Source organism: Odocoileus virginianus, chromosome 23 (genome assembly GCF_023699985.2).
Source record: "Odocoileus virginianus isolate 20LAN1187 ecotype Illinois chromosome 23, Ovbor_1.2, whole genome shotgun sequence".
Taxonomy (NCBI): Eukaryota; Metazoa; Chordata; class Mammalia; order Artiodactyla; family Cervidae; genus Odocoileus; species Odocoileus virginianus.
The window spans coordinates 48,483,225-48,500,952 of record NC_069696.1 but is presented as its reverse complement, the minus strand read 5'-3'; the positions used below and the strand labels follow the sequence as shown (position 1 = coordinate 48,500,952).

Sequence of the window (17,728 nt, the reverse complement as noted above, 5' to 3'; positions counted from 1 at the left end):
TCAGCCACTTCCGTTCACGTGATCCGCCCAGGCTCCTCCCCGTTTCCAACATGGCGGCTCCCACGGGCTCAAGCCGCACGTGAGATAGTCTAAGTACGTGGGAGTGCAAGTGGGTGAACCAGTTTTCCTTCTCTACAGCCGGTAGCATCCCTTCTACCCTTCCCGAGATCCTCGCGGGCCGCTGCCCCTCTGCAGCCATGAAGCCAAAGCCGGTTTCCCACAAGACCGAGAACACGTACCGGGTGAGCGAGGGAACCTGCCGGTGGGCCTGATTCTGAGCGGGACTATAGGAGTACCGTGCTCCGGACCGAGCGGGAGTCTCTTGTCCGTAGGCTGTGGCAAACGAGCCTTCTTCTCTCCTGGCGTAGTAAATAATGGGATGGGGAAGGAAGCCCGAACTCCAGATTTCCGCTGTGGTTTGTGGGGTCTGGCCTGCTTGAGAGGTCCCGTCAGACCAGAATTAAATTCAGTATCACAGACTAACCGGTTAGGAATAATTTTTTTGCTCTTTTATCCTTGAAGACCGAATTGGGGAGGCGGGTCGGTGGAGGAGGTAAGTGATTTACAGTTTCTGGTTGATACACCACTTTCTGTTTGTTTCTTGAGGGTTTCTTTGTTACTCCACAGCCATAGGTCTGTGTATACTTAAAAATACAATTGGTGAAACGACTTCGCCAGATTCTCTGCTTGCAGCAGGATATGAGTGAAACCTAGCAGTAGATCAGGCGAGGCCACATTGCTATCTTTTAACAGTCTACTATGGGAATTTCATTTTAAACATTTTGCAAATACACTCATGGAAATATTTCACTTTCTTGCTATAGTAGTGCAGTGCATTTGTTTAACGCTCGTTCCGTTTGTTTAAAGTTGTCTTTTGTGATTCATCAGTGATGTCTACTTCTAGTTGTAAAACTCAGTTATACATTTTATGATTTATTGAAAATACAAGTCTGAAATTGAAAGTGAAGCATATCATCATTTCTAATGATAGAACATGAGGCGGTGTATGGAAGCTTTAAACTTTATACTTTCACAAGGAAATTGTCAACATATGATTATATAACACTAAAACGTATTCAAGATGTGAAACGAATAAAATGATAATGTATTTTAAATATGCTCCTCCCCTTCAGTTTCTTACATTTGCTGAGCGACTGGGGAATGTGAATATCGACATTATTCACCGGATTGATAGAACTGCAAGCTATGACGAGGTAAGAGAATGTTAAATTAGCTGATCTTCAAGTACTCATAGTTGATTTCTCAGTCTGAGATGTGAATTATTTCTTAAGCCATTCTTTTATGAACGTGAAATGATTAGACTTGTGCTGTCTCAAACAGTAGCCACACTTGACAGATTAGATAGAATTAAATAAAAAATTCTAGTGCTCAGTAGCTGTATGTGGCTAGTTGATACCGTGTTGACCAAATGCAGATATGGAACATTTTCCATCATTGCAAAAGTTCTATTGGATGATGTTGTAAAATTGACTGGATTCTCAGGTGACCTCTGACTCCACTCTCTCCCTTCCCTTGTGCATTCTGAGCCCTGCTGCAGATCTGTATTCTTGAAACTACAGTTTTAAAGAGATTTTGAGCAAGTTACTTTACTGGGGCTTAGTTTCCTCCTTTATTAAAAAAAGGGGGGGGGGGGTGTGCTTGACCATATAACTTTTTTCCATTTCTGATCATGCTGTAATTCAGCCATAACTCTATTCAAAAATCACTGCATCATTTTTCTGCCAACATTTTTATAACATGCCATCAACTTGATTCAACCTCAGTTTTTACAGTTTTTCACTTGACTCTAGTCAGGCTCTGCTCACTGTCACTTTGAATGCCTTGTCTTTAATATGTGAATTCAGTGTTATCAATATATGAATTCAGCTAAGTGATGTTATCTAGGTAGGCACATAATGCTTTGGGAGCTCACAGTGAAGGGAGCCTAACCAAGATTCTTTGGGGGTGAAAAGTGAGGTGTCAAAAAAGGTTAAATAGACAAGGTGTTACATGAATTGAGTCTTGTTTCTACAGATTTTAGCATGGCAAAGAAAGCAAGAAAGGCTGATTCAGGTTGAGAAAGAAACCTTTATAAAGGAATAGAGGCTAAAGAGAACATGTCACATTCAAGAACCTGCAAAGCATTTTGGTGTGCTCATAATTGGATGTGGGATGTTTGTGTTGATGGTAACTGTGAATGGGTGAAAGAGGTAGCTGGTGAAAGATAATGCTGAAGAGATATTCAAGGACCATGACAGACTTCATATCCAGCTAAGTTTGAATTTATCCTGAAGCTATGAGAAATCATTCTAGGATTATAAGGCAGGGGAGTGTGTTACATGATCCAAATGTAAGTTTTAGATCTCTTTGGCTTTAATGTGGAGGAAAGAGCATGCTGGAATCAGGGCAACCATTTTTGAGGATTTGATAGTCATCGAAGAAAGAACTTTAGTTTCATATAAATATGTGCAAACACTTAAAGAGGTTTTTTTTTTTCTCTCTCTCTCAAGAAAAATTGGTTCCTACCATATTCCTCACTATAAAACCTGCTTTTATCAGTTTGAAAGAATACTGCCAACATCCTTCTAATTCAGTAATAGATACAATTTTTTGATAGACACATGGTATATCTTATTATGTATAGACCATGAGGTATATGCCAACCATTTTCCTATTGTTGGATATTTAGACTTTTTTATATTCCCCCCTACAATAAAGCTGAATGAACATCTTTATACTTATATATTCACAAATTTTGTGAGAAAATCTCCAAAAATGGAATCGCCGGGTCAAAGGACATACCTGTTTTTAATTTTAATAGTAATGCCAGATTACTTCTCTGTAAGAGTGTGGCAATTCATATTTCCAAAAGCAGAATGAAAGAACTGTAAGCCAACATTTTTCTTGGCCTAAAATTGTGAAAAAAAAAAATCTTCGTTCTTATTTACCTTGATTATAGTTTTTCTTTGAGTTGTCTGATGGACTGCTTTAATCTTGGCAGGAAGTTGAAACCTACTTTTTTGAGGGTCTGCTGAAGTGGAGAGAATTGAACCTGACGGAACACTTTGGTATTTTCTGTTTTGTTTCTATTTTATTCATCTGTCATTTGCACTGAAAACGGTCAAAACAGCTAAAGAGTGGTGTGATGGAAAAGTAGAACTTTTTTTTTTTCTTCACCCAGGGAAATTTTACAAAGAAGTTATTGACAAATGCCAGTCATTCAATCAGCTGGTGTATCATCAAAATGAGATAGTTCAGAGTTTGAAGACTCACCTGCAAATCAAGAACAGTTATGCCTATCAACCCCTTTTGGAGTAAGTATACTGTAGGCACCTTATGCGAAGAGTTGACTCGTTGGAAAAGACCCTGATGCTGGGAGGGATTGGGGGCAGGAAGAGAAGGGGAAAACAGGATGAGATGGCTGGATGGCGTCACTGACTCGATGGACGTGAGTTTGAGTAAACTCCCGAGAGTTGGTGATGGACAGGGAGGCCTGGCGTGCTGTGATTCATGGGGTTGCAAAGAGTCGGACATAACTGAGCGACTGAACTGAACTGAGCATGTTGACAGAAAGGTGACAACATTTATCTGAATTTTAAGAAAGATTGCTTCATAGCTACATGTGCTTTAGATCTGGTGTTTGTAATGTAGAAGCAAGAATTTACCTTTTTTTGTTGTTGTTAGATTAAAATACTAGTACATTACTGTAAAGCAGAATCAAGAACCTGATTTTTGACAGTCTTGAAATGATTGACCGTAACTTGTGATAGAATGTATTTTCTTGCTCTAGCCTGATTTCTTTGCTCAACTCTTAAAACATGAAAAATTTTATACTTCTCTTGAGACTTGGTTTAGAAGGTTCAGTTAATCCTTTCATCATAGGCAATTGGTTATCATTTGTGAACTAGATTTGTAGTGTTCGGTTTTTGATCTTTATATCTCAGAATCAGTTACCTCCTCTATTTTTTTCATCCAGTTTGGTTGTACAGTTGGCACGAGATCTGCAGACAGACTTCTATCCCCATTTTAAGGATTTTTTTCTGACCATCACCTCAATCCTGGAGACTCAGGACACGGAGTTGTTAGAATGGGCTTTCACCTCTCTGTCATATCTGTACAAGTATCTTTGGAGACTGATGGTGAAGGATATGTCCAATATATACAGGTAACCCTTTTCTCTCATTCAGGTTTTTCTTTTTGTCCTCTTCTTTTTTTTTTTTTCTTTAAAATTTTATTTTGTATATAATTCAGTGCTATTTAGTAAATTTATAAAGTTATGCAACGATCACCACAATCCAGCTTAAGAACGTTTCCATCATCCCCAAAAGATTTCCCATGCCCTTCTGCAGTCATTCCTGCTCCCCATCTGTATCAGCTTTGAGAGCAAGAGCAATATGCACTTGTCGAACACAAGATCTCCTCTGTGGAAACAGCTGTGTGCTCGAAGCCCCTCGGAAGAGTGAGCCTCTTCTACAATGATAGTTTTTAGCGTTTCAGTTGTGTTAAGGTTTTCTCTTTCGGTCAAGGGAAGTTTTTATTTTGTAGTTCTTGGCCACACTGGATCTTCGTTACTGCACACAGGCTTTCTCCGGTTCTGGCAAACAGGCGCTACCCCCGAGTTGCAGTGTGCGGGCTGCTTTTGTGGACACGGGCTCTTGATGCATGGGCTTCAGCACTTGCGGCACAGGGGCCAAGTTACTCCGTAGCCTGTGGAATCTTCCCAGATCAGGAGTCGAACCCATGGCCCCGGCTTCGGCAGGCAGATTGTTTATCCACTACACCACCAGGGAAGTCCAGGCAGTTTTCATTGGTACTGACAACAGCCAGTCCTAGAACTTTTAATGTCTGTTACCTTCAGTCTTCCATTTGACATGTGAGTGTCATGGTAATTGAATGAGATTTTAAACTGCTTATTTTATTATACCTTCCTTGCATTCCTTGCATAGTGTTGAGAACATAATTGACATGTACTATTAATACATCTTTATTAAAATGATTAATTAAATGTCTTATTTTCTCATTTATAGCATGTATAGTACACTTCTGGCTCATAAAAAGCTACATATAAGAAATTTTGCTGCTGAAAGCTTTACTTTTTTGATGAGAAAGGTTAGTTTGATAATTATATGTTTATTGCTCATTAATCCTCAAGAATCTGATGAACAGAAGACAATATCTTTTATAATATGGTTATTATGGACTGACATATATATGTAAAAATGGAAACCTATTACTGTTTTGAGGTTATCTAATCATAAGGTTGTTTTTGCTTACTAATATGAAATAATCTGGTTGCTTCTTTTATTGTTATTTGGTATATATACATTCTCTAATTCACGTCAGTCTAGACATGAACAGTGAGATTAACAGGGATTTTTATAATAGTTTCCTGTAAGCAACTGATTGTATAGTGTCATTTGTTTTTGTTTTTATAAGAGTTTTTATAATAAAATTATTGCTATTAAATTTCTCTTATACTCATAAAAGATAGAATGTTGCCTTATATAGTTTTCCTTGGTACATACCTTCATATTATACCAATGAATAATATAATGAATATATATATAATATAATATATATAATATGATATAATGAATAACATATCACTCTCGTGTAACATGTGTAACGTTACAGATGTTACTGTACTCTTGCAGTAGTTTGAAATCATTGCAAGTGTCTCTTTTCAGAATTTTTGTCCTTATTACATTTAAATAGAAATCTGTAGAATAGCAAATAATAATTCTTCTCTTGGATATGTTTACATTGTAAATGCAGTTTTCCATTTGCATTTTGTGTTTCATTTTCCATTTGCATTTTGTGTTTCAGGTTTCTGATAAAAATGCACTTTTCAATTTAATGTTTCTTGATCTTGATGAACATCCAGAAAAGGTAGAAGGTGTTGGACAGTTGCTCTTTGAAATGTGCAAAGGAGTTAGAAATATGTTTCACTCTTGTACAGAGAAGGTAAATAAGTTACAGGAGTTCCTTGAGTCTTTGTGAACAGGATTAAAAAGGAAATGGATGATATTTACACAGGTGATTCAGAGAGAGGATTACGTAGAATAAATAGAAAACATTTGGGGAGCATTAGGGCTGTAAAAGCAGTGTTCACCTAATATAGGCCCTGGGTTATTAGGTATTTCTCATGTAAAAAATCACTGCTCTCTTTTTCATCCTGCATGCTGGAAAGTAACGTAAATTGATCAGTGAGTGAAGGTGATGAGGGGTGGGCAGTTGTATGATAAAATTCCTAATCCTAGTTTTGAAATTCTTTTGAGACACATAGTTAACCACTTAAAATGTCATATCCTTGATTGTCCTGAATCAGATTTTAAGATAGAGTGGAGAATAATCAAGAGTGGAAATAACAGTGTAATACTTGAGACTAAGAGTGTACATATTTATTTTCATGACTCGAATTTCCACAGGCAATAAAGCTAATTTTGCAAAAGCTCGGACCAGTTACAGAAACAGAAGCTCAACTTCCATGGATTTTAGTTGGAGAAACACTCAAAAACATGGTCAAGTCCACTGCACTCTATATCTACAAAGAACATTTTGGAATATTCTTTGAATGTTTGCAAGTGAGTTCTGGTTTTTAAGTATTTGTGTGTAACTAGGAGTCCAAGAGTTGATTGCTGTTGTTCTTAGCTTAGCGGATTGCTGCTGGAGATTATATTTTATGATTGTTGTTATCATAAGTTTACACACTTAACTAGGATTTTTGTTCCCTCTATCCCCTGTACTAGTGTTTTTACTCGCTTTCAGCATCTTGAGATGCATGCAGTAGACCATAGTGGTTAAGAGCACAGGCTTTGGGGCTATACAGATGGCCTCTTTGCAAACTGGCTTTGTCACTTACTGCTTCTTTGACTTGGGAAAGTTATTTCAGTGTCTAGTCCTCAGTCTTTTCATCTGGTAAATAAGAGTAATAGTATTCTCTACCTGTGAGGATGGTGAGGAAACACTTGTTAGTAACTTGGAACAGTGCACTCAGAAACGTTCGTGGTTATGTCTATGGCCAGACCACCCTGAACTCACCCAATCTCATCTGATCTCAGAAGCTAAGCAGGGCCAGCCCTGGTTAGTACTTGGATGAGAGTAACATTCGTGGTTATCATTAGTGATTCCCAGTAAAGGCATCTTTTTCTTTCATAGCAAAAGAACATGAAAATTTGAGTGGCTTTACATAATATTTTCATTATTAACAGATGAGTTTGATAGTTGATAGTTTTTCTCTCAAATTCTTTGCAGGAATCACTCCTGGATCTACATACAAAAGTAACCAAAACTAACTGTGGTGAAAGTTCTGAACAGGTTAAAAGGTTGTTAGAAACATACCTGATACTTGTAAAACATGGAAATGGATCAAAGATAACCAAACCTGTTGATGTGTGTAAAGTAAGTTCCCAACTTAATTTGCTTAAAGCATGTTTGTTAGAAGCTGATTGCTAAGTGTGCATCGTTTTCCCTTTTGTTTTACAGGTCTTGTCTCAAACATTACAAACAGCCCATCTCTCTACATCTTGCCGGGAGACACTCTTGGGTGTAGTTTCTGCTTTGATCCTAGGCGAAAATGTTTCCTTGCCAGAGACCCTCATCAGAGAAACCATAGAAAAAGTAATTTACTTCAGCAAATATTAATCAAGTAGTTAATATTATGTTTAGCATTGAATAAGCCTTCAGCAGAATACCAGTGAAGCCTGGCAAAGGCTCTGCCTTCATGGAATTTATAATCTTGTTAAGGAGATGTGAATCACATGCTGTATTGGAAATAAAACAAACATGATAAAAGCTAAATCTGCTCAGCAAATATTCACCAAACATTTACTTAACCAGGTGCAGGCTATGGACTAGATATGGTAGGATGGACACTTTTTTTTTTGCCTGTGATTTTTTTATTGTTAGGGAGGTGAGGTCCTGGTAGTATATAGTTAAAATCTGTTGAATCAGTCTATCAACATTTTTGTCACATTGAAACATAAAGGTTAGTTCTGTCTGGGATTGTGGAACAGTAACACTTTTCAAAGGACTTATATTTTGGATAGTCCTTAAAGGTTAAATATCAGTCTGCCAGTCAGAGAAGGGATTAAATACTCTAGAAGAGAGAAGAACAAAGATGTGTTCAGAAATCTATGCCGTATGGGCTCATGGGCACAGGAAGTGTGATGTATATCAGCAAGGCTCTGCTTGGCTTTGAAAAGTTAGGTTGGATTTTTTTCCTCTACAAGTAGTGGAGGGTCCTGGAAAAATGATAAACAGGGAAATAATTGAATGAGATTGGCATTTTAGTGAGTTAAGATGAAGTGGAGGGAGGTGGGACTGAAAGTAAAATCAGTTCGGTTCTTCGTAGGGCAGCAGTGTAAAGTTACAAGGAAGGTGTAAAGTGTTGCTCGCCCTTTGATGTTTCTGTGTAGCTGGGAAAGAATGAGCAGGTCTTAGGCAGAGCCCCTGTGTGGATCATTGGAAGAACAGTGCCCTTCGAATCTGTAAGTCCCTTTGGAGAAGGACGAGCACTTAGAACGCTGGTGGGAAGGTGCCGGCCATTCCTCTACTTGGGTAGTTTCTTTCCTGTGGAGGAGGGCCCAGTGCCTGGGCTCACACCTGGTCTACAGTGGCAGACTCAGCGAGCCAGTTCTTTCTGCTTCCCATGACTACCTTAACTTGTGCTGAGCATCCCACTGCTTCCTACTTGCAAGCTAGAGGACCTTGAAGATTTGGGATGTTTTTATTTTCAGGAATGGGAGAGTACTCTGTACTTACATTAGTATTCTTTGCCACAGATTTTTGAAAGCAACTTTGAAAGATGCTTAATTTTGGATTTTTCAGAAGTCATGTTTGCTATGAAGCAGTTTGAGCAGGTGAGTGAGATTATTAAGTCTTGGATTTGACTGTGTCATGATGAAATAATTAGTTTTAAAAATCCTGTGATTTTTGTTTTTTTTGAAAGAAACAGAAAAGGATTTGATGTTGTAAATTTTTTTTTTAAGCAATTATATTCCAATTCTAGGTCACATGTGAAACTTTATTCCACATGCTAAGCATTTTAAATTATAATAGGTAACCAATTTGGTTTTAATAATCTTTTAGGAAGTTATAGCCTGTAGTGGTGGCCCAGAAGGTAGAGAACTGTGCCTGCAGTGTGGAATGCCTGTGTTCAGTCCCTGGGTTGGGAAGATCCCCTGGAGAAGGGAATGGCTACCCACTCCAGTAGCCTGGAGAATCCCATGGACAGAAGAGCCTGGCAGGCTATAGTCCATGGGGTTGCAAAGAGTTGGACACAACTGAGTGACAAACACTTTCACACTTTTCACCTAGGAAGTTACAAAACCATGTGTCATCAAATCCTGAGTTTATCTTTTCCCCTCACTCGCATCAAACATTTGCCACTCCTTAAAACTGGTGATCCTACTGTGTACTTCATAGAAATCTATCTCTGTATCTGTTCTCTCATTTTCCCCTTTAGTCTTTAATAATACATACTTTTGCTTGTCTCAAAAAAAAAAAGCACTTCTTTAGACATGTCCTAGTGCTCTCCTTTCCTGCCCAGTGAGGACCCTTTATATCTCTCTGATTTTCTTGGCAGCTGCATCTTTTCCTTCTCTGTTCCTTTTGGTCTTTTTCTTTAAATAATTTATTTTTATCAGAGTATCCTATGCATGTAGTTTGAAAGGTCACACAGGGCTGAAAAACAGTTGCTGATTCCCACCCCCATCTTCCTCACCAGGAACAAGCACACCTAATGAATTTTTTTAAGCTATTTTTTTTCTAGTATTTACTTTCTATTTTTAAGTCATCTGAACATACTGCTTTTTCTTGACACATTAAATTTAGTCCTCATGTGTAGGCTTCCTCCTGGGTAGGTGGATTCTAGTTCTTTTATACTACTTTTCTCAATAGAGAGTTAACATCACAAAGTTTCGTTGAGGTCATTTTCAGTACTCCTTATAAGCAAGGAGTATTTTATATTTACATTTCCTTTTTTGTGTACCCTTTCATTTTTTCCAATTGCCTCATTCTTTAAAAACTGGAAATTGCTTTTTTAAAATTGTTCGTCATCGAGCCTTCCAACAGCCTCGTAGGATTCCTTTCACATAGCAAACTAGCAGATCATTTAACAGATATTTTCTCTTCTGGAGACAGTCTTCCCGGAGCCATTTAACTCTGAACGGATTGCTTTCTCTGCCCACTGCACAGATGCCATGCTGGGACTCGCCTGTTTCCTGGGTCCCATGTCTTTCTCTTACTATAGCTTGCTTTATTATGTTGTAGTTTACTTTCTTATTTTGGTGAAACACATCCTCCAGAGGCTCCTGAGAAAAGGTGAACAGTGGTAAAATTCTAGCTTTAGTCCATCTTTGGTCTTGTCTCCTTACTCTATGCCACCAGTTCTGCAGGCACAGCGTTTCAGATTCGTTGATTCTTCCGTTTCTCAGGCCTTGCTCGATTGTCTTCTTGCCTCCTTTGCTCCTGTGGAGAGGTCTGGTGTCTTTGTTTATGATCTCTTTTTCTTTGTGGAAGTGTTAGAATATTCCTTCATTAGGTGTTCTGAAATTTATATCTGTTAATAAGTGTGATTTTTTCTTCTGTATTTTTAGCTTTTCCTACCCAGCTTTCTCTTGTATATTGAGAATTGCTTCCTGACAAATGATGCTGCAGTCAGAGATGAAGCTCTGGCTGTTTTGGCCAAGCTCATTCTTAACAAAGCAGCACCTCCCACCGCTGGCTCCATGGCGATTGAAAAGTACCCTCTGCTTTTCTCCCAGCACACAGTGGGGTAAGTTCTAAAGTCCTAATTTCCTATGTTCTTGGTAGGGTCACCCATTTAAAAATAATGCATTCAGAATATTGTAAAAACTGAAGATCTGCATGTATTAACTGAAAAAATGTCTGTGATATATTGTTACATGAAAAAAATAAGTTGTAGGAGAGTATGTATATTACCATCACATTTTGCAAAGTTAGAATCGAAAGTATATATTAGCATAGGAACACATGTGGAGTGGTATAAAAACAGGTTAAATTGTTAACTTCAGTAAGGTGGTAAGTGGAAGAAAGAAGGCATTTTTTTAACCTTTTATTTTAAAGCGATTGTATATTCACGTGTGGTTATGATAAACAGGACAGAGAGGTTCCATATACCTTTCCTGTACTTTCCCGCAGTGGCAACATCTTACATAAACTTATTGTAGTATCACAACCAGAAAATTGACATCAGTACAATCCACCAACCTTATTCAGGTTTACCAGTTTTACATCACTCATCTCTGTGTGTAAATGTATATGGATATATAGTTCTGTGCGGTTTTATCTCATGTCTATTCACAACCAGGACCAGAGTCAAGATACAGAGCTGTTCCATCACTGCAAGGATCTCTGGTGCTACTTTCAGTAGCCACAGTTACCCTGCGGCTCTGCATTCCAACCCCAACTCTTGGCAACTACTAATCTTACACTCTGTTTTTACACTTTTGTTATTTCAAGAATAATATATACATGAATTATACTGTACAGCGTTGGAGATGGACTTTTCCACACAACATAATTCCCTTGAGACCCATCTAAGTTGTGTGCATCAGTAACCTGTTCTTTTTTATGTTGAACATATTTCTGTGTGTTGTTCCTGAGTAGTATTCCAAGGTAATGGATGAAGCAGTCTGTTTAGTCATTCACTTGTTGAAGATATTTATGCCATTCCTAGTTTTTGGCTATTATGAATAATGCTGTTATTAACATTCACGTACACGGCTTTCCATTTCTCTGAGATAAATGCTTAAAAGCAGACTTGTTGGATTATATGATAAGGGCATGTTCACGTTGATAAGCTGTCAAATAGTTTTGCAGAGTGGTAGTGCCATTTTACATTCCCACCAGGAGTATAGGTGATCCCGTTTCTCTGCATCCTCACATTTGATATTTGATATTATCACACATAATATCAGCATTTGATATTGTCACTGATTTTTTGGTTTTGCCAGTCCAATAAGATGTAGTGATATCTCATGGTGGTTTTAATGTGCGTTTCCCTAGTGGCTAAGGATGTTGATATGCTTATTTGCCATCTGCATATCATCTTTAGTGAAATATATGTTCATTTCCTTGATCCATTTTCTACTTGATTGTGATTGTTTCTTTATTGTTGAGTTTCAAGAATGCTTTATATATTCTGATATAAATCCTTTCACCTGCTCTGCAAGTATTTTCTTCCAGTCTGTAGCTTATCTTCCTTCACTTAACAAGATTTTTCACAGATCAGAAGTTTTAAATTTTGACAAGGCCCCCTTTTTTTTTTTTTTTTGGATAATGCTTTTGATGTCGAGTCTAAGAACTTTTTTCCTAGCTGTAGTTCTCAAGTATTTCCTCCTATTTTTCTTAAAGTCTTTTTATGTTTTACGTTTAAGTCCATGATCCATTTTGACTTAATTTTTATATAGGTGTGAACTTTAGATCAAGTTTCCTTTTTTGCCTCTAAATGTCCACTGCTCTGGCAAGATTTGTTGAAAAGGCTATTCTTTCTCATTGAACCGCTTTTGCGTCTGTGTCAGAAATCAGCTGGACATTAATGTGTGGAACTTTCTGGCTGTCTCTTCTGTTCCATTGATCTATGTGTCTCTTCTCCTCTGATGCCACACTGTCTTATTACTACAATAAAATGAATCAGGAAATCTTAAATCCTTCCACTGTGTTCTTCGTTTTCAAAATTGCTTCATCTATTCCTGGTCCTTTCTTCTTCTGTATAAATTTTAGAAGAAACTTGTCTATGTCTACAGAAATATCCTTGCTGGGATTTTGTTTTGAAATATATTAAATCTAAAGGTCAGTTTGGGGAGATTTGACAACTCCCTCAAGATACACAAAACCGTTACCTTTATTTATGTCAGAAGGATGGTAAGAGGAAGAAAGAAGTGATTATTAGCTTTTAGATTTACACTTTTGCATTGTTTGAATTGTTAAAAGGGCTGTGGATTACTTTCTCAGTTTTATTAAAAATGATACATACTCTTTGGAAGTTAAAGCAAAGTTTATGAAGTTATTTGAAAGGATTCTGCTTATTTTTTTTCAAATGGAAATTGTCATTCCTAATAAATAGAAGCATATTAACTTAAAGCAAGTGCCACAGGTTCTGTGTTTTCTTTCTGTAAGAAAACTTCCACCACTAAGAAAATTTCTGTCACCCTGTAGAATAACTTGTTTTTGTCTGAATATTCCTGGTCACACTTCATTCACAAATTTATAGTGGAAATTAAAGAAGATAATAGATGTGAAAAAAGTCATCAGAAGATAAATGTATTCTGTCATTTGACAGATACTTATCATATCAGGTACTGTTCTAGGCACTGGCATGTAATAATGAAAAAGGGCTTCTCTGGAGGAGATGACACTGTCAGTGGGGGAAGCTCGTGAGGCAGGTAAATAAACAGGATAATTTTAGATAGTGATAAAAGAAAAATAAAACAGGGTGTCGATAGAGAGTAGACAGAGAACAGCACTAGTCCTGTCTGGAGGGGGACCTTTAGTCTGATTGTAATGGTAGAAGGATCCAGCCTGGCAGAGAAAGGCTGGGTGAAGGGTTTTCCAGACAGAGAGGAGAGTTCCTGCAGAGACTGTAGGATGGGAATAAGCCTGTATGTTTGAGGAACTAAAGGCAAGCCGTGCAGATAAAGAGCATTGAGAAGGGAAGAGAGTGGAATTAGAGGCAGTGAGAGAAGGAGACGAGGGTCAGATCACCCAGGGCCGCACAGTGTGAGGTGAGAATTGTGGGTTTTATTGGAGGAGCTCATTGGCAGGTGTGATAAAGCGGGGGGGGATGACATAGTAACTAATGGCTTACCTTTATGAAGCATCTCATTCTTTTTTTACTTGTAAGATTTTATGCAGATTATTGAGTCATGGTTAGTACTAGAAAGACTGTGTAAACAAGTTCTAAAACAACTTTTAGAAATTACCAGTAAAATTAATTTGATTTTTATCTATTATAGTTTCTAAGCATTCAGTATCCTGATAAGTATGAAACAAAACAGAATGCAACTTTTTCATTAACTTTAATGATAAAAAGGTATAGGAATAAAAACCTGATATTCTACTTCAGTTTTGTAACAAGTTTACCAGACTGGTCATGGAAGGATAAATTATAATAGCAGATCATTTTATTTATTGTTTCTTTGACTTTTCTTTCTGTTAGATTCTGTCTTTGAAATAAGACTGAGGTAGAGTTCATTGGTAAACAAGAATACTGCCCAAGTAACAGGTACCTAAAACTGAGTGTCATGTCAGAAAATACCATTGAGTAAACACTTAGCAGATTAAAGCAGCAGAGGAAGTAACTTCTAATACTGTCTGAGCTGCCAGGGAAGCCCCTTAATCGTTTTATCATGTTAAATCTTAAACGCTTGTCCATCAGTAGTTCAAATTCAGAAATAATACCTAGAACTGGAAGAGACTTGCTTTGCAAATTATGAAGCAAATTAAAATAGAAAAAGCAGAACCAATGGGTTTGAAAAACCTTGTCACTGAAAATCAGTAAATGAGTCACATGTGTTTAGTTATTTGTATTCAACCATCAGCACCAATTCCTTCCTCCCTGCTCATCTCCACACATGGAAAGGAAGCAGTTTTTAAAAATTAATTTAATTGAAGTGTAGTTGTTCCACAGTGTCATGCGCTTCTGCTGTAGAGCAGAGTGAATCGGCTGTGTGTGTGTGTATACTCCCTGTTCTGGACGTCCTTCCTGATTAGTCACCGCTGGGCGCTGAGTAGAGTTCCGTATGCTGTGCAGTAGGTCCTCACTAGTTGTCTATTTTATACATGGTGTCAGGGGAGGAACCAATTTTATTTCAAACTTCAGAGGGCAAAAGCAATTACCTCCTTTCTTATTTTAAATATTCATCTTTTCTTTCAGATCCTATATAAGGCAGAAGACGACGAAATCCAAGGGAGGAAAGGAACAGATCTCGGTGTTGGAGCATCTTTTATCTATAATTCAGACACCTCCGAATCAAGATACTACTTACCTTTCATGTTCTTGGGCAGCCCTTGTCGTGTTACCTCATGTTAGGTGAGAAAATCAACTGTGTTTAATTGTGAAAAGTATTTTAGCAAACTGGTGAAAATATTTACTACTAATTTTTTTGCTATTTCACGAAAAAGTTGTTGAATGCCAGTTTGAGTGTTTCCCTTTTTCTCTCCACTTCTTGGACAGGCCCCTGGAGAAAGAGAAGGTGATACCACTAGTCACCTACTTCATCGAGTCACTCTTCATGACTGTTGACAGAGGGAGCTTTGGAAAAGGTCAGTTATAATCACCATTTGTTCTCTTGTCTGTCTTTCCTGGCACACCCAGAAGAACTGTAAACACATGGGTACCAGAGAACAGTACCACTGTTGTATTCTGGCAGAACCCCGTGAGTGTAAATGGGGAAGAAAGAGGCTGAGATATAATTACGAGGTCACCACCTCGTACTGTGGCTACCAGGTCAGGATGGTCTGAACATCTGCCTGAGTCCACAGGTAAAGCAGCAGAATGCTACTATTGTCAAAGAAACGAGATACAACTGCAAGTACCAGCTTGTGACTCCTTCGCATCTTCTGTGCCCAGGCCAGCCGCAGTGTACACTTGTCTTCCAGCGTTTACTTCTTCTGAGCAAGATATTCTCTTGTGCCCCCCCCAGCTACCCTCACACATGTGTCCCTTCTGCCTGGAGTCCTTTCTAGGTCTGTCGTCGTTCACTGAACTCGTACTTAGCTTTCAAAACAGCTCCAGCAAAGTATCTCTAGGAAAGCCTTCGACTCATCCAGGCAGAATCAGATTGCCCTATCCCAGACTCCATTCCTGTTGTATACTTGTCCATCTCTCCCTACTCCCTGATAACAGCAGTTTCAAAGTAGGCATTTTGATCAAAAGAACATAAGTATTAAAATTTTGCTACAATTAAAAAATAAAAGTAGGTATTTTGTTTTATTCTAGCTCTGTATTTTTTTCCTACTCTATATATGGCAGTCACTCATTTAAATACTAATGTACTGGGTTCTGTGTTAGATACTAAGCAGACATGTTTAGAGAATTTCCAGTGCTCGGTAGCCACGTGTGGCTAGTGACTGCCGTATTGGATTGTAACTGCACAGTGGCACCAGTACAGAGCATTTCTACCATTACAGAAGGTTCTGTTGGATAGCCTTGTTCTAAGGTCTAGAGCAGAGGTCAGCAATTTTCTTGTGTAAAGGACCAGACAGTAAAGATTTTAGCTTTTGTGGGCCACGTTCAGTCTTCAGTCTTTGTGGCATATTCTCTTTATTTGTTGTTTTAAACAACCCTTTAAAAATGGGAAAAGTATTCTCATTTTGTTGCCCATATAAAACCAGACTACCTACAAAATCTGACTTGTGGGTCGTAGTTTGCCAGCCTTTGATCTAGGATTAGATGATTATCTAATTAACATAAATTGAGTGGATTATAGATGGTAGCCATTAGATACGTGATTTCTTATAAATTGGAGTCATAAAATCAACTCAAGTTTTATACAAAGATAATTTCTTAGCTTTTGGAAAGTCTAAGTCTGTTCTTCTCAAAAGTTCTAATTTTGATAATGCCAGTCAGAACCATTGAATTTTCTCATCTCAGTAGAAGGGAACATTCATTTTTACTCTATTTCTGAATATATTTTTCCCTTAAGAAAGTTAAAGATAAGACTTGAAACCTCTTTCAGTTCCTTTCTGTTACATTCTGACATTTGACAGAAAATCCTTCAGAAGGCACAGATTCACTTTAATTTAGGAACTCTCTATAAATACCAAGTGGTAGATAAATGAGAGGTCTGATAGTTATTGTATCAAAGAAATAAATAATGTGGTCTCTCCTGTTTTTCTGCCTTTAGGAAACTTATTTGTTCTTTGTCAAGCTGTAAATACTCTGCTAAGTTTGGAAGAATCTTCCGAACTTCTTCGTTTGGTTCCTGTGGAACGTGTGAAGAACTTAGTATTGTGAGTAGACATACCTTCCATTCAGCTTAATGTTGAATCAAGATATAAAGGCTTCTGTGTTTGTGAAATCTTGGGTCTATTTTTTACCTGAGCTGTATTCACATAGCAAATTTATTATCGATTTAAATACTTCAGTTAAAATAAGAACATTTCAGATACAGTCTTAAGAGACGATTCATCTTTGTAAAAGGTATTGTGCTGTGCATGTAAATTTATAGTGTCACAGAGTGTAGTGGGTTAAATGTCAGTCACGACGTTGCACAGTGGTTCCAGCATATGCATTTCTGTTTCTTTCACCACCTTTCTCAGCTTTACACATTTAGCAAACTCCCCTGTGGTCCTTCACTGTATACCAAACAATTCAGTTTTTGATCTCTTAAGTTTATTTTGATTTGAGTCGTAACATAGGGCCGTTACTGGGAGCCATTCAGCTTAGCACCCCTTCTAAAGATCAGGCCATTTGAAAATCTTGTAGTTTGCTTCTGTTTCCAAAGTCTAATCCAATTTATCTCCATGCTTTTAAAAATATATTTGTTCATTTACTTCATTCAATAAATAGTTACTGCTTTCCTCATATACCAGACCCTATTCTAGGCACTGGGAGAAACAGTATATGAAACACAAAATTCCATGCCTTCAAGGAGCTAACACACTAGTAAGAAGATATACTAAACAAAATAAACAACTACATAATTTAAAATATGTAGCCTGTTGGACAGTAGTAAAGTCGGGGTAGGGCGAGTCTGGAGGT

General features: G+C 37.8%; 1 protein-coding gene across 1 annotated transcript in view; it reads left to right on the top strand.

Annotated features, from left to right (window-relative positions):
• Positions 1-49: 49 nt before the first annotated feature.
• Positions 50-17,728, top strand: part of UTP20 (UTP20 small subunit processome component) — a 91,126-nt gene continuing 73,447 nt past the window's right edge. The window contains exons 1-15 of the mRNA XM_070454080.1: positions 50-242; positions 1,134-1,214; positions 3,002-3,068; positions 3,182-3,314; positions 3,977-4,165; positions 5,028-5,109; positions 5,827-5,964; positions 6,429-6,584; positions 7,255-7,401; positions 7,486-7,620; positions 8,784-8,861; positions 10,599-10,777; positions 14,900-15,055; positions 15,200-15,288; positions 16,872-16,977. Of these exons, the coding sequence (XP_070310181.1) occupies positions 198-242; positions 1,134-1,214; positions 3,002-3,068; positions 3,182-3,314; positions 3,977-4,165; positions 5,028-5,109; positions 5,827-5,964; positions 6,429-6,584; positions 7,255-7,401; positions 7,486-7,620; positions 8,784-8,861; positions 10,599-10,777; positions 14,900-15,055; positions 15,200-15,288; positions 16,872-16,977 (1,781 nt within the window). The 5' untranslated portion in view covers positions 50-197. The remainder of the gene's footprint in view (positions 243-1,133; positions 1,215-3,001; positions 3,069-3,181; positions 3,315-3,976; positions 4,166-5,027; positions 5,110-5,826; positions 5,965-6,428; positions 6,585-7,254; positions 7,402-7,485; positions 7,621-8,783; positions 8,862-10,598; positions 10,778-14,899; positions 15,056-15,199; positions 15,289-16,871; positions 16,978-17,728) is intronic.